Source organism: Palaemon carinicauda, chromosome 12 (genome assembly GCF_036898095.1).
Source record: "Palaemon carinicauda isolate YSFRI2023 chromosome 12, ASM3689809v2, whole genome shotgun sequence".
Lineage (NCBI taxonomy): Eukaryota > Metazoa > Arthropoda > Malacostraca > Decapoda > Palaemonidae > Palaemon > Palaemon carinicauda.
Genome location: NC_090736.1, coordinates 128,959,685 through 128,975,383, shown reverse-complemented (window position 1 = coordinate 128,975,383; position 15,699 = coordinate 128,959,685). Strand labels below are relative to the sequence as shown.

General features: G+C 34.6%; 1 protein-coding gene across 1 annotated transcript; it reads right to left on the bottom strand.

The window, feature by feature from the left end:
- Positions 1-267: 267 nt before the first annotated feature.
- LOC137651278 (uncharacterized) lies at positions 268-13,804 on the bottom strand. The gene is made up of 4 exons (XM_068384541.1): positions 13,629-13,804; positions 6,582-6,644; positions 5,869-6,096; positions 268-4,782 (listed from the first exon to the last, which is right to left on the bottom strand). Exons 2-4 carry the CDS (start codon positions 6,634-6,636, stop codon positions 749-751), a joined length of 4,317 nt encoding a protein of 1,438 aa, XP_068240642.1. The 5' UTR covers positions 6,637-6,644; positions 13,629-13,804; the 3' UTR covers positions 268-748.
- Positions 13,805-15,699: the final 1,895 nt, after the last annotated feature.

Here is a 15,699-nt window from a genome sequence, read left to right as displayed (position 1 = left end):
CCTGGTTTGGTTGCCATTTTATGATACTGTTGTTAATTTAAACATCCTATGATATCCCTGTTTTGCCCCACCTGAAGAAATACCAAAACATTTTCAAGGAGAGAAAACACCAATCAAATCAAACATAGATTTCCAGGAGTTCAGCTTTTTATTTATAAAGGAAAAATATCTGTTACAAAGAATATTTTATGGTGAAATAATTGTCACCGTAGTAAAATAAATGTTATGCTTATCATAAGTTTGGAAAAATGATAATGTACATAATCGAAATAAACATAATGACAGGGAATACATAAAAAAAAAAATAGATGTAAATAAAGTAACCTCAATTTGAGAAAAGGACTAATTAGATCTTTTGTTGATAAATGTAGGAAAATTACATAAAAATAGAAACAAAATAGAGATGATAAGCGAGAAAATAACTAAATGAAAAAGAAACCGAGATTTCATAAGTGTAAAAGACAAGATTTTCCCTGTTGGAGTCCTTGGGCTTATAGCATCCTGTTTCTCCAACTAGGGTTGTAGCTTAGCAAATAATAATGATAACTGATTTTTCTTTTTCTGCTCATTAACCTTATTTCTTTATTATGCATTTGTAATTCCCTTGGATCTGTAGTTTTTGAAACCAAAATGTGCTTTTGTGGATGAATTCCAAGATAAGTTGCAAAATTTCATATAAGTAAATCTTTCATAACATATCCTGCTTTAAATTACACATCCCTGTGACCTTGAGAGGACTGCAATAGCCCTATGACGTCAATGTCAGCTGGCTTTTTCCCAGAACGAGATATAGAAAACTATTAGCGCATGTATGGAGAGAGCTCACCTGATAATATACTTGATTCCAATTACACAATAAAATCGAAAGGTCAGCTGAGTGTAGATACTGCACGTTTTCCATCTCCGCCTCTGTCTTCGCTTCTGCTGCAGTGTTAATCATATCTTGCAGTTTTGTCGCAACATCATCAAATATATCCTTTACTAATGAAATACCAATTATAGCCCTGTCTATCGACTCAAGGATCATGTTAATGCTATTGGAAAGTGTCTTGAGGTCATTGTTGACAAGGATGAACGACAACAAGTCCTGCCTTATTTTCTCAGAAGTAGAGTAGGTTTCAGCTATCTTTATTCCTAATCTCGTGATCTCTAAATTCCTAACCTGATTTTCCCCAAGCAATAATTGGATTTTTTCCATGTTCTCAGCAACAGAATCTTGTATGGAGTTTATAATTTTTTGCTCCGCGGCGGATGCTATTGCAAGTAGGGGTATACCAATTATGAAGGGGGAAAGAATAGCGCCAAGTAATTTCATCGCATGATTGCCTTCATTTTTTTTCCTCAATTCTCTTCTCTTTTCCCATAGTATTTCTTGATCTCTTCGAATCTGTTCCAACATTTCTGTTGTCTGCTTCCTCTCTAGTTCAATTTCCTTTTCGTGTTCTTCCCTTTCTCTCATTACTTTAGCCAATTCTTCATTTTTCGTTTTGTTTCGACTTTCAATATCTGATAGGTATAATTGTGTACTGTTTCTATGTCTTTCAAAGGCAGTCTTGTCTTGAATAATCTTATCTCTGAATTCCTCGACTTTCCGTTTGGTATTCTGTGACTGCACCCTAATTTTATCAGCATCTCTTTTCACAAAAGTTAAGAAAGCTACGGTCTGCTTAAACTTTTCGATTATTGTGAAATTCCTGCCTAGGGCTTTTTCCTTATCCTCTAACCGTATGTGAAGACTATTATGTTCGTCTAGAAGATACGCTTTGAAATCTGGGTCAGAAGTGGATTCAATCTTCGTAAGTAATTTCACTATTTTGCCCTTTATATATTCAATCTCATCTCGGATGATCCTAATAGGTTCTTCCTGCTCTTTTGCTTCCTTAATTATCTCTTTGATTCTCCTCTGGTTGATTCTGTACTTCCTCTGGAATTCTGGTTCAAAATCTTTGGCTAATTCGAATGTTTTTGATATACCTTTGACTATACTCTCACCATTCCTCCACAACTTTGCATTTGTCTGGGCAACTTTAAGATCTCGATCGAAATCGATGAAAATTTTTGAATATTCTTGGTGGTTTTTGTAATAGACTTGAAGAGGAATCAATGAAGAAACCAGGTTTACATAGGAATCAATACTACCAATACCTTCACATATTTTCTCTTTACTTATTAGCAATTGTTCTCCAATATCTTTCGTCTTACAATCCTGTGAACTGGCCTCTTCCTGAAATGTATCATTATAGATTTTCATTAATTTTTCTTTGTCACTGGTGAAAATTTCCAAGATGTCTGGCTTCTTATTTTGCTCAGCAATGGCCTGTACAGTATCACCGGCACGGTTCTTTGCCTCTTTTAAAGATGGTTCCATTGCTACTATAGCTAAGACGGCTTTGTTGTGTCCATAGAAGGTTGCATAGTGAAGAGCATTTGAACCATAGTTATCAACAGCAGAAAGGGATGCGCCTTTTTGTTTAAGGAGTGCAATAGTATCTACATTTCCACTTGTAGCTGCTAAGTGAATGGGCATTAGATGAGCTTCAGTTTTGGCATCCACCTGGATTTTGTCAGATTGCAAAAGTTTTTCTGCCACATTTTTTCCGTAGCTCAGTGAAGCATAGTGAAGTGGTGTAAATTGATTATTTGTAACGGCATTCACATCAAGGTCATCGTTATCAATTAAGATATCTATGACATGCCCATTACCTGCTACTGCCATGTGAAGTGGGGTCAAGCCATTATTATCTTTGATGTTGATAAAAGCACCTTTTATCAATAAGGATTCAGTAGCATCTACATGATCGTTAGCAACTGCTATGTGTAGAGGTGATAAGCCTAAAGTACTAGTCTTTGCATTGGTATAAGCTCCCATATCTATTAGATATTCTATGCCTTCTTTTTCTCCAAATAATGCAGCAAAATGTAGAGGCTGTAGATTCTCATACGCTCGAGCACGGATGTTGGCACGTTTCTTTATCAACTCATCCATTACTTTTACATTCCCTTGTTTTGCTGCGTAGTGAAGTGGAGTCATTCGATATTCAAGAGAAGTATCAATATCTAACCCAGGATCTTCAATCAGTTTCCTAATCTCTGCAATGGCCACATCTTCATTTGGGTTTCCAGCAGCATTTAAAAAGTCTCGATGAATATCTCTAACTGAAGTTTGGGTATTGTCCTTCACAATTGCAGCGAGCTCGGGATTTCCTCGGTCAAATTTTCTGTAAAGGAAACGAAATTCATCCCGTTTTGCTCTTGGTAATTTAATAGTCGGGCAGGCTTTATCAGTTATAGTGTAGGGAGTTGACCACTCCCCTACAGAAGATAATCCCCTCTCAGACACTAATTGGATAGCATACATCACTTTTTTGCCTGCTTCCCAAGGGCCTATAGGGACTGAAGGAGAAGAGCCACTAAAGACAGGTTTTCCAGTAATAGTTCCAGGAGTAGTAAGTTTATTGTTGCTGGTAACAAGGTATTCAATATCTTCTTCAATCTTTCTGATATCTGTAGATTTCTCAGATAAAAGTTCAGAAAAATGTCTGATCTCTGAAACAAAAGGTAATTGCTTTGCTTCTGATAAAACTTCCTTAATTTTTGCAATAAGACCTGCTCTGTCACCATAGCCAAGTACCATCTTCACCCTCTCCACTGCAGAATGCACACGTTGCATGTATGTGTTAAAATCTTCTAATTGTAACTTCTCCAATGCCTTTGATGCTAGGTAAGCATTAGACGAAACAACCGAAGATAATACGTTTGTACACACCTGCAATCCATCCACAAGTAAATCTAATGTAAGCACTGCAGACAAATTCGAAGAGTCACTTGGTATAGCATATCTTTGTTGGATTACTTCATTTAGAATGTCTGGCAGTTCAGTAGACTCCAAGTATTCCAAATAACCACCGGACCTTTCAATTTCATCCTTACGATTTCCTTCTGGCAAACTTTCCAAGTGATCTAAATGTTCATTAAATCCTCTAGTTGCTGTCAAAAGCTGCGATACAAGTGTTTCTTGTTTAGACAGATCAATTAATTCAGGGACTCTCTCAAATCCCTTTTGAAGCACTACTTTAGCATTTCTTATCTCCTGTTCCATAAATTCTTTTAGTTCACTGAAACTGACCTGGATTCTTGCAAAATTTGACTCGCTTTCAGCATGCATTTGTATTATCATCCCTTGTAACTCAGCGGTACTTATACGCTGTTCTAAAAATCCCTTGTCGATTAGCTTACGAGTCAAATCGGAATTAATTTGGTTTTTGTGTATGGCACTTTCAATGAGATTATTTGTCATTTGAGAATATATTTTGTTTTCAATATTACTTTCCTGCACCGAGAGACCAATACTTTTAAGCTTTGCCTCTACTCCAGTCAGTTTGTTTTCTATATCCCGTAGATGTACACCGACACCTCTATTTTCTGAACCAGATCCACTACCTTGAAAAAGCTGAGCTGCTGTAGATACAACTGAAGAGGCAGCTAGTATTCCGGTGAGAATTGTTATTGGGTCAAGACGTTTGACACGTTTTAACGGATTAAAGGGTTCAAAACGATTCACAGTCCATCTGCTTCCTTGCAAGTGCTTTGCTGTAGTATTATGAGATGGTAACCAGTGCCCCTGCATCAGGCATTCTTTCCAATTTGATTCTGTAGTTGGGAAGTGACAGGAGCTTGCAGTTTTGTTGAAGATTGTACCAGCTGGACAATAGGCTAACCGGACAGTGTAAACTCCTGGCCTCTGCTCTGCCTCCTCACAGTGATAGAAAGACCGACAGGAGCCTATTTCAGAAAGGGAAAGATAAAAGTTAGTGTTATAATAGCCAGGTACTATTGTACGTAGCTAGCTTATATACTACAAAAAATAAGTTTTTTTTACTAAAGTAGAAAACGGAAGTTTACAGATTCAAAAGGCAAGAGAAATGGTGTATTTGTAACTAACTAAACAAGTAATTCTTATAAGCCGTCGCATGCTTGCAATGTGTAGGCTAAACCACTGCTTAAAATGATATTGTACCACAAGAGACAGGGACCAGTGATTCTTCTTTTTTTTTTCTTTTTAAATTACCTTTCTTCCAAGATGTCATCCTTTACGAAGATTTCTCCTAAAAGCACTTCACTTGAAATAAATGAGTTTAGATATATTGATTCTAAAAGCTTTGGTTGGTTCTTCTTAGAGACAGATTTGGCTCAGAACTTGTTTTTCTAGTGTCCAGATTACTCATCAAAACCCAACTATACTTTGACCTGGTTCAATGAATCTTTACGTTGTTTATTTGCATATAACTTTTGAGCCATGTTCGTTTCTAGAATCTTGTTGATTAACTTAGCATATCTACTCTAATTACATCATCTATTTTGAAAATATGAAATCGCTGCATGATATGAACCTGTATAATATGGTATTCTCTGTAATTGCATCAAATTGCTTTGGAATCTACTTATACCGTCTATGTAAACACCCACACACCAATATATATATATATATATATATATATATATATATATATATATATATATATATGGGTGTGTGTGTGTATATACTGAATACATGTATATATGCATATATATATACATATATTTATGTATATATATATATATATATATATATATATATATATATATATATATATGTGTGTGTGTGTGTGTGTGTATGTGTGCGTGTGTTTGTGTGTGGTATTTTTAATCACACGCATATACATATATGTATATTCATGTATATACATACATACATATATCTGTGTCTGTGAGTGTGTGTGTGTAAAAATTTCTTAGTAAGAAGGACATATAAAATTTGACATTTAAAAGAATATCAATAACATGTAAAAGCTTTATCCTAAATCGAACGAGAAGGACGTTATTATTTACCTGGTCTTGGAAAGACTTCGTTCATTGAGCACAAATAACTGACGATTGCGCTTCCAGTTTCATCTGGGTCGGATGGAGTGACTGTATTCACAACTGAGCTGCGCTCGACCTCTGAGCTCCAGATGTCATCAGGGCTAGGGAGGAGACCTGCCAGATCTGGTGTCGCATTTAGTACTGAAGAGAATCTCACGTTGAGAAGACTCCTGTTACTTTGCCATAGCGTTCCCCCTGAGTAAACAGATTTTAGAGATGATAATCATATGTGGCGGTGGTACTGGTGATGTTTGGTGATACTGATAATGGTGGTGGTATTGGGGATAGTGGTGTTACTGGTGATAGCGGTGGTGCTGGTGATGGTGGTGTTACTGGGGATAATGATGGCACTGGTGGTAGGGTTGGTACTGGTGGAAGTGGTGTTACTGGTGATAATGATGGCACTGGTGGAAGTGGTGTTACTGGTGATAATAATGGTACTGGTGGTAGGGATGGTACTGGGGATAGTGGTGTTACTGGTGGGGTTATATTTTGAAGAAAAAGTTCTGGGGATGATGCATCCTTAGTACTACGTGAATTTTTTTCTACAAAATATTACAGAAGAAAAAAAAATCATCTCCCTCATATTAGCTATGTAAACATGTAGAGACATGGATATGAGGATGTGTGTGGAGTTGTGGACCTACAGGAACGTGACCATGCCTCAGAGAAAGACTCACCTTTTGCAGTTGTAGTGAGGAAAAGCGTAGTCACCACCAAAGGAAGAACCGTCATCTTCTCAGCTGAAAGAAAGAAAACAATTGGTTTTATATCATACATATTGATGCTTCTTGCCTGTGGAAACATTAAAATCATATTTTGTGCACTTTCAAAAGGATTTTTGAAAATTAATGAATAGTATAATTGATGTCCTATAAATACCATAAATGTGTTGTGTATATATATATATATATATATATATATATATATATATATATATATATATATATATATATATATATGTGTGTGTGTATATATAGAGATAGATAGATAGATAGATAGATATATAGACAGATAGATAGATTGACATATATATATTTAGATAATTATACATAGATTATGTATGCATGCATACATAAATGTATATATATGTATATATATATATATATATATATATATATATATATATATATATATATATATATATATATATATATATATTCTGAATGTGGATACCATTAACGCGTTGAAGGGGCTTCTGTATCCCTACGGTCAGCAAAACTGTTTATATATATATATATATATATATATACATATATATTATATGTATATATACATATATATATATATATATATATATATATATATATATATATATATATATATATATATATATATATATATATATATATATATAGATGGATAGATAGATAGATAGATAAATAGTTATAGTGTGCAGTCAAAAGCAAATGTCCTGTCGCCTTCAGTCCCCCTCTGTCACCCCCAATATCTATAGATTCCAGAATTTCAGGGGAAGAAGAGTTTGGTTGTTAGGAGGGAGGGTAACGGGCGGGGGGTGGGGGGAGGGTGACGTTGGGCCGGGGAAGTACTTGTTGGAGCTGTAAGTGATGTGATGGTAGGGGAACCACGAACAATTATGGATGAACTTAAATTCAGTATAATTTCTCCAGATCTTAATTCTATCATTATAATGATTCTACCTTATAATTATATGGTATATTTGTTGTGTTATTGTCTATACCATCCTCACGTACAGCTTGTTGACAAAAAGGATCGATGTTTAGATTGGAAATATATCATGACCCGACTGAAAAATCTTCCATAAACACATGGTAGGAGTCCCCCCCCTCTCTCTCTCTCTCTCTCTCTCTCTCTCTCTCTCTCTCTCTCTCTCTACCTCTCTCTCTCTCTCTCTCTCTCTATATATATATATATATCTATATATATAAATATTTATCTCTCTCTCTCTCTCTCTCTCTCTCTCTCTCTCTCTCTCTCTCTCTCTCTCTCTCTCTCTCTCTCTATATATATATATATATATATATATATATATATATATATATATATATATATATATATATATATATATATATATTCAAATCCAATAACAATTAATTTTCTCAAAATAGTATATCAATAATTAGCTTGAAACAATGCAGCATATAGGAGCAAGTATTTCAGGGAAGACTTATGATTGTGTGGGAAGTCAATCATCTGAGACCAATAATATTACAAATCATCTTGATATTACTTTAAATATTCTCCTAGCTAACAATATGTAATTTTAGTTAAATGTATTCAGAGCTTTTTTAATCTCGTTAAGTATATTTTTTTTCTAAAGATACAGTTTACTTTAAGGTAAGCAAGTGTGTGCCACCACAAATGAATTCTACTGTAGTTTGTAGATTCTATAATCAGGTCAGTTAATGTTTTAAATATTGCATGGCAGAATCTTTAAGCATTCTCTGGATTAGGTACTGACTACATGTTAATAATAATGAGACAAATTGGGTGAAAGCTGGGCAGACTAGGATGTCTGTATTCTCTTATACAAAACGCAATATTTGAATTGGTAGGAGTCTCTCTCTCTCTCTCTCTCTCTCTCTCTCTCTCTCTCTCTCTCTCTCTCTCAGATGTTGACTTAGGTAACGCAATGGTATTTTCTGCGTCGGTTCTTTAATGAACAATTGATCTGCTAAAATGATGGCATTGTTTACGTGAAACAAGCATTCGGTGATTGGTTAACTCACAAAACTGTAGTTGATGGCTAGTGTAAAGTTTGGGAGAGAGCCAACGGACATAAAGAAGACTGCTTATACATGTTGAACTGTTGCAAACCAATTGTCGATATGCTATCTTAAGAAAAGGAATTGTTAATGGATCCGAGAGATGTGCATGCGTAAGGTCTTTCAGTCTGGACAGAATTTACAAACTATTCCAAAATCCATTATTCTAGCCAATAACTTTTCTGTTAGGATGTTATATCGAATATCACAACAAATGGGTCTATTCAACGTGATTATATTTTGGAATTATTGCAAAAAATACTATTAAAGGTCGCTTATGAATGGCAGAGGCAAGGGACAGTGACATTGCCCTAGCAAGCAGGACAATGCCCTAGAGACTGACCATATATGATCAGCGCCCAAGCCTCCTCTCCACCCAAGCTAGGACCAGGGAGGGCCAGGCAGTGGCTGCTGATGATTCAGAAAATAGACCTATAGGCTCCCCCAAACCCCCCAACCTTAGCTCACAAGGATGGTAAGGTTGCAGACACTAATGGCACTAACGAGTTTGAGCGGGACTCGAACCCCCGGCTGGCGATCACCAGGCAGAGACGTTACTAATCAGGCCACAACAATCGATATTGAATAGGGAGCCGAAGTCATGATGTCAGTTACTAGGGCAACGGTCACCCTACTTAAACACTGTTCGGAAATATCCTCGTGCGGGTTGGCTGCGTTCAGCATAACGCAGAGTTGATTTCTATTCGATGGCAAAAATACATAAAATGTGAAAAAAAAAACTACAATTCCGATAATTTGTTCTTTTCCTAATCAATTGAGAAACTGTTCTATGCATTAAAAAAATCCACAGGGAGGATAAACAACATAGGTAACAGCACATTCCCTTGGAGTTCTCCACTGTTCACTGGAAATTCATTTGATAATAGTCCAGTAACATTAACTTTGCACTTGCTATGCTCATGAATATACTTAAATCAAATTTACATATTCAAGAGGAACTACATAATAATGTAGGACTCTCCATAAAACTGGCCGGTGCACACTATCAATGTCTTTTTGGCAGTCCACATATGCCAACAAAAGTGGATTTCTATATTCTACACATTGATATGCCACATTTCGTAAATTGAAAATTTTATCTGTACAACTTCTACCTTTTCGAAATCCTGCTTGTTCATCTCAGCTTTTCATCAGTCCTTCTCTCTAGTCTCTTTAGAATGAGCATACTGTATATACTCATGAGTACTGACGTAAGTGCCATGTCTCTGAAATTATTGCCATCCGTCAGATCACCTTTAATTGCCATTTTCACCAACGCTTCTACCTCCCATTCATCAGGTTCTGGCTCTTCATGCCACATTCTACAAAATAATTTTTTTAGTATTCTGGGAGTCACATCATTTTCGGCCAATATCATCTCAGTAGTTATTCCATCGTATTCAGACACTTTCCATACCTCTAGCTTTTAAACGACAACTTCGACTTCAAACACACTTAATTCATTCATAAGCACATCAAGGTCTCCCTCATCTTTAAGTATATCAATCAACTTATTCTCTTCATATCCTCTATCCATGACCTCACTAAAGTGTTCCATTCAACGTTGCCTTTCTTCATCTTTTGTTGTTATAACAGATAAATACCTCTTTTTAAAGGATATATGCGTCTTCTTTGGCCCAGTGAATATTTTATTAATAATTCAATTAGCAATTCTTACACCTTAGCCTCAAATTGTATACATAACTTCGTCAGCATCATCTGCTTTCCTGTACAGATACTCTCTCCAGTCATTCATGACTTTTCTTTTTACTTCACTATCAATAATGGAATCTTTAGCATGCTCTATCTTGTAATTTTCATTACCTTCTTAAAAACTTTCAACAGTCTATATCTGTCTTTGTCTCCTTTTCATAGTATCCCAACTAACATTTGACATATATATATATATATATATATATATATATATATATATATATATATATATATATATATATATATATATATATATATATATATATATACATATGGGAAGAGAGAGAGAGAGAGAGAGAGAGAGAGAGAGAGAGAGAGAGAGAGAGAGAGAGAGAGAGAGAGAGGACTCCTAGTTTGTGTTTACGAAAGATTTTTCAGTCGGGTCATAATATATTTCCAATCTAAACATAGATCCTTTTTGTCAACAAGCTGTTCGTGAGGATGGTATAGCAAATAACACAACAAATATACCATATAATTATAAGTTAGAATCATTATAATGATAGAATTAGGATCTGGAGAAATTATACTGAATTTAAGTTCATCCATAATTTTTCGTGGTTCCCCTACCATCACGCCCTCACAGCTCTAACAAGTACTTCCCCGGCCCACCGTCACCCCCCCCCCACCCGTTGCCCTCCCCCCTAACAACCTAACTCTTTTACACCTGAAATTCTGGAATCTATAGAAATTGGGGGTGACAGAGGGGGACTGGAGGCGACAGGACATTTGCTTTTGACTGTACATATACATATATGTATGTATATATATGTGTATATATGTATATATATATATATATATATATATATATATATATATATATATGCATACATATATGTATATGTATATATATATATATATATATATATATATATATATATATATATATATATATATATATATATATATATATATCGCTCGTTTGCGACAACGTCGTCATAACTCAAAAATAGCTATTTTTCAGGAGAGCCATTTTAATCAATTAAAACACTATCATATTATTGTATGTCGTTGGGAAATTTAGCGCCTCTAGCGATCAATTTTTTAGCTACAATTATGAAACTTTTGCCAAAAAAATCAACATTTGAAGATGACTATGTCTATATGGATAACTCAAAAATACATTTTTTTGAGTTATGACGTTGTTGTCGCAAGCGAGCGATATATATATATATATATATATATATATATATATATATATATATATATACATATATGTATATGTGCAGTATATATACACACACATATATATATATATATATATATATATATATATATATATATATAGTATATATATATATATATATGCATTGACTGTATATATAAATGCGTATATTTCTGGACAGTACATATATATATATATATATATATATATAAATATATATATATATATATATATATATATATATATATATATATATATATATATATATATATATATATGTATATATATGTATATACTATATATATATGTGTGTATATACTGTATATATATATATATATATATATATATATATATATATATATATATATATATATATACATACACGTATACATATATGCAGACTCTTACAAATAAACCTATTATCTCTCTCTCTCTCTCTCTCTCTCTCTCTCTCTCTCTCTCTCTCTCTCTCTCTCTATATATATATATATATATATATATATACATATATATATATATATATATATACTTATAGACACAGTATATGTGTGTATGTTTGTATATCTACCTATGAATAGAATAGAAATATCTTCTTATAATCCCCTTCGAAGGGATGAAAGAGTCTACCGAAGACAGAGATACAGAGAAAATTAAATTCCAAAATAATATGATCTCCTATTATTGAAGTGTGCCGTGTTACACAAATAATCCTAAGCTTGCTGTATCCTTCTTGTTTTTCATGGCTGTATTCCTGCATTTTTACACACGTGAGAGAGAGAGAGAGAGAGAGAGAGAGAGAGAGAGAGAGAGAGAGAGAGAGAGAGAGAGAGAGAGAGAGAGAGAGAGAGAGAAAACCAAGTATAATTCTATGTTCACTTGCATGTATACAGGGAGGCCTATGAACCACAAATTCAAATTGCCCAATTTTTAAGAGGGACTTTTTTAGCGCTTTAGAATGGACAGACACATGTGATGTTCAAGGGAATACCTCATAAATTACCCCAAATTTAGAAAAATTACCTTAAATACTAAAGAAAAAAATCATAAGATGCAAAACAATTATATTATGAGTAACCAAATCTCCCTATTTTGTGAAAAATCTGCAAGATAGATTCTAGATACACAATGTTACTCTATAATCAAATAACAAATGACCCTAAAATTACCTTGAAAGTCTGAGGAAATTACCTCGAAAATGAGAGCACTGCCCATGAACCACATATGAAATTAATGTCTAGTTGCGGAGGGTTCAAAACTGTAATTTCGGCACAAGGTTCAAAGCGTTCAAACCTGTAATTCGGCACAAGGTTCACAGCGTTCAAACCTGTAATTCGGCACAAGGTTCACAGCGTTCAAACCTGTAATTCGGCACAAGGTTCAAAACGTTCAAACTTGTAATTCGGCACAAGATTCAAAGCGTTCAAACCTGCAATTTGGCACAAGGTTCAAAGCGTTCAAACCTGTAATTCGGTTCAAGGTTCAAAGGGTTCAAACATGTAATCCGGTCCAAGGTTTAAAGGGTTCAAACCTGTAATTCAGCTCAAGATTCAAAGAAAAGAATGAAATAGACTCTACTTAATGTTAAAGATTTTGAGCCCATTTAACAAATATCATTCGTGGAATTCATTTACATTAATTGCAATCAAGTTTGCATTGTGGTTCTCTGGGTAGTTAGCGAAAGTACACCATGTTTGATGATGTAGTGCTATGCACATATAGATAAATAGATAGATAAGAAGATAGATAGATAGATAGATAAGAAGGGAATATATAATAGATGGGCATTAAGAATAAGAGATTGGGTCCCTAGAGATTGCAAAAGAAGCAGGGGAAGGAAGACAAAACGATAGATTGACGAACAAAAAAAATTTGCGGCTATAAACTGCCATAGAAAGACCTTATAATTACATTTCATTTCATCAATTTAAGATCTAGTGAAGCATATTACCGAAGTACTTATAATACTTGTTCCCTTGAAATATACAGGCATAGAATGACGATGAATTTCAAAAGATGATTTCAGCATATATGGATAAAGAAGTGTTACTCGTGCGTCACCCTTGCCAATGCTACCGTATAGAACACCCAGTCAGGGACTATACCTGTACGACGCCGCTGAGTTGATTGGAACGGAGGCCGCTAAGCTGATCAAGAACACCCAGGGCTACGAGAGCTAGAGATGAAGGGGCCAGTAGTTGAGGACACGGGTGCTCCCTGGCAACTGAGGATGGCAGTCTGATTTCTGGTGATGTGATCCCTTAAATTAAGACCTTGGGTTCTAAGTGGAAGCGTCTCTAAGGAGGGATACGTTCGTGGATTGCATGAGGTTTGACCTTTTACATTTGGGAATTACGTCTCTCTCTCTCTCTCTCTCTCTCTCTCGCTCTCTCTCTCTCTCTCTCATGCACACACTCGTAGGGTGTCACTTGTGAATAAATAAACATTCTGGGTGTTTAGGTTTGCATTTTGAAAAGGAACCACAAATGTGAATCTGTGAAATATATTTAGTTACACTTTTCGTGAAAAGTATTCTACTGCAGCCTTGCACGAAGTAGACATGTTGTCTTTCTGGAGATCGTTCCAGAAGGCGAATGTTCTTGACTAAGTCTTTGTATTAGGAAAAGGTGGGACGACATTTTAGTAGATTAGAATCACACTGAAATAGGATATATCGACCGAGTCCCTGTTAGCTTTTTCATAGTCGTCAGCAACCATATCAGATGATTCTAAAACCTGGCATACTGTATATATATATATATATATATATATATATATATATACATATATATATATATATATATATATATATATATATATATATATATATATATATATATATAAGCTACCTTAAAAAAAACATAAACAAACGCGAGTGGAAGGACATGTCTGAGGCCATTGTTTTGCAATGGACTTGTAACTGCTGATGGTTATGATGATGAGGATTATATATACATACATACATACATACATATATATATAATATATATATATATATATATATATATATATATATATATATGTATATATAAATAAAACTTTTACAACGAAATAAAAAAAACGCTATGGTAAGCAGCTCTTTTAGGAGGACACTCCAAATTCTAACCATTGATCTCTAGTCTTGGGTAGTGCTATAGCCTCTGTACCATGGTCTTCCACTGTCTTGGGGTAGAGTTCTCTTGCTTGAGGGTACACTCGGACATGCTATTCTATCTAGTTTCTCTTCCTCTTGTTTTTTTAAAGTTTTCATAGTTTATATAGGAAATGTTTATAGTAATGTTACTATTCTGAAAATATTTAATTTTCTTTATTTCCTTTCCTCACTGGGCTATTTTCCCTGCTGGGGCCCCTGGGCTTATAGCATTCTGCTTTTCCCATTAGGGTTGTAGCTTAGCAACTAATAGTAATAAGATACAAGAAGATGATAGAAAGGCTGCTTTTGTTATTGTTGTTGAATTCAACGCTCGCCATAGGGAGTGGTTAAATTCAGTTTCTGTTATGGGTCGTCTGGCTTCAGAGCTTTGGCCTTGGTAAGTATATTCATAACATATGTTACTATGCAGACATTTGGGAAGTCCTTAATTAACAAGTTGTTAAGTCTCCTCCCTTTGAAGAGAAAAAATGCTCGGATTCTGGGATTTCCCAAATGGCCATCTTTAATCATTTTGTTTGTACTGTTGTGCGATTGTATAACTCACTGAGACGTTAGCAACAGTCTTTTTGTATTACGATGATTTAAACATGACGTTGAAATGAGCAGTTAACGGCTCCGTGGATAGAAAAAAAAACTTGTCGTGGGAAATGGAGAATATACAAAGATTAATAAAGACTGAAAAAAATCGCCAGTTTTTAAATCTTAGTAGATACTGAAAAAATCCGTAAATACTATTCTATGATTAGTAGAGACATAAAAATAGTTTTCAGAGTTTAGTAGTGACCGAAAAAAACCTCAATGGCTTTCAGAGTTTAGTGGATACTGAAAAAAACACACACTAGATCGTTTTCAGAGCTTAGTAGATACTAAAAAATAAAACTAGATCATTTTTCGGAGCATAGTAAATACTGAAAAAGCAACTCACTACATATTATAATAAACTTAGTAGAGACTGAAAAAACACTAGTTTTCAGAGTGTGGCAGATGTTAAAAAATACAATTCATACTATTGTGAGCCTATT

Coding starts and splice junctions, on each gene's coding strand:
- LOC137651278 (XM_068384541.1), bottom strand. CDS start 6,636: ATGACGGTTCTTCCTTTGGTGGTGACTACGCTTTTCCTCACTACAACT. Junction 6,097..6,581: donor CCTCACTACAACTGCAAAAG/GTGAGTCTTTCT, acceptor CTGTTTACTCAG/GGGGAACGCTATGGCAAAGT. Junction 4,783..5,868: donor CGAAGTCTTTCCAAGACCAG/GTAAATAATAAC, acceptor TTTCTGAAATAG/GCTCCTGTCGGTCTTTCTAT.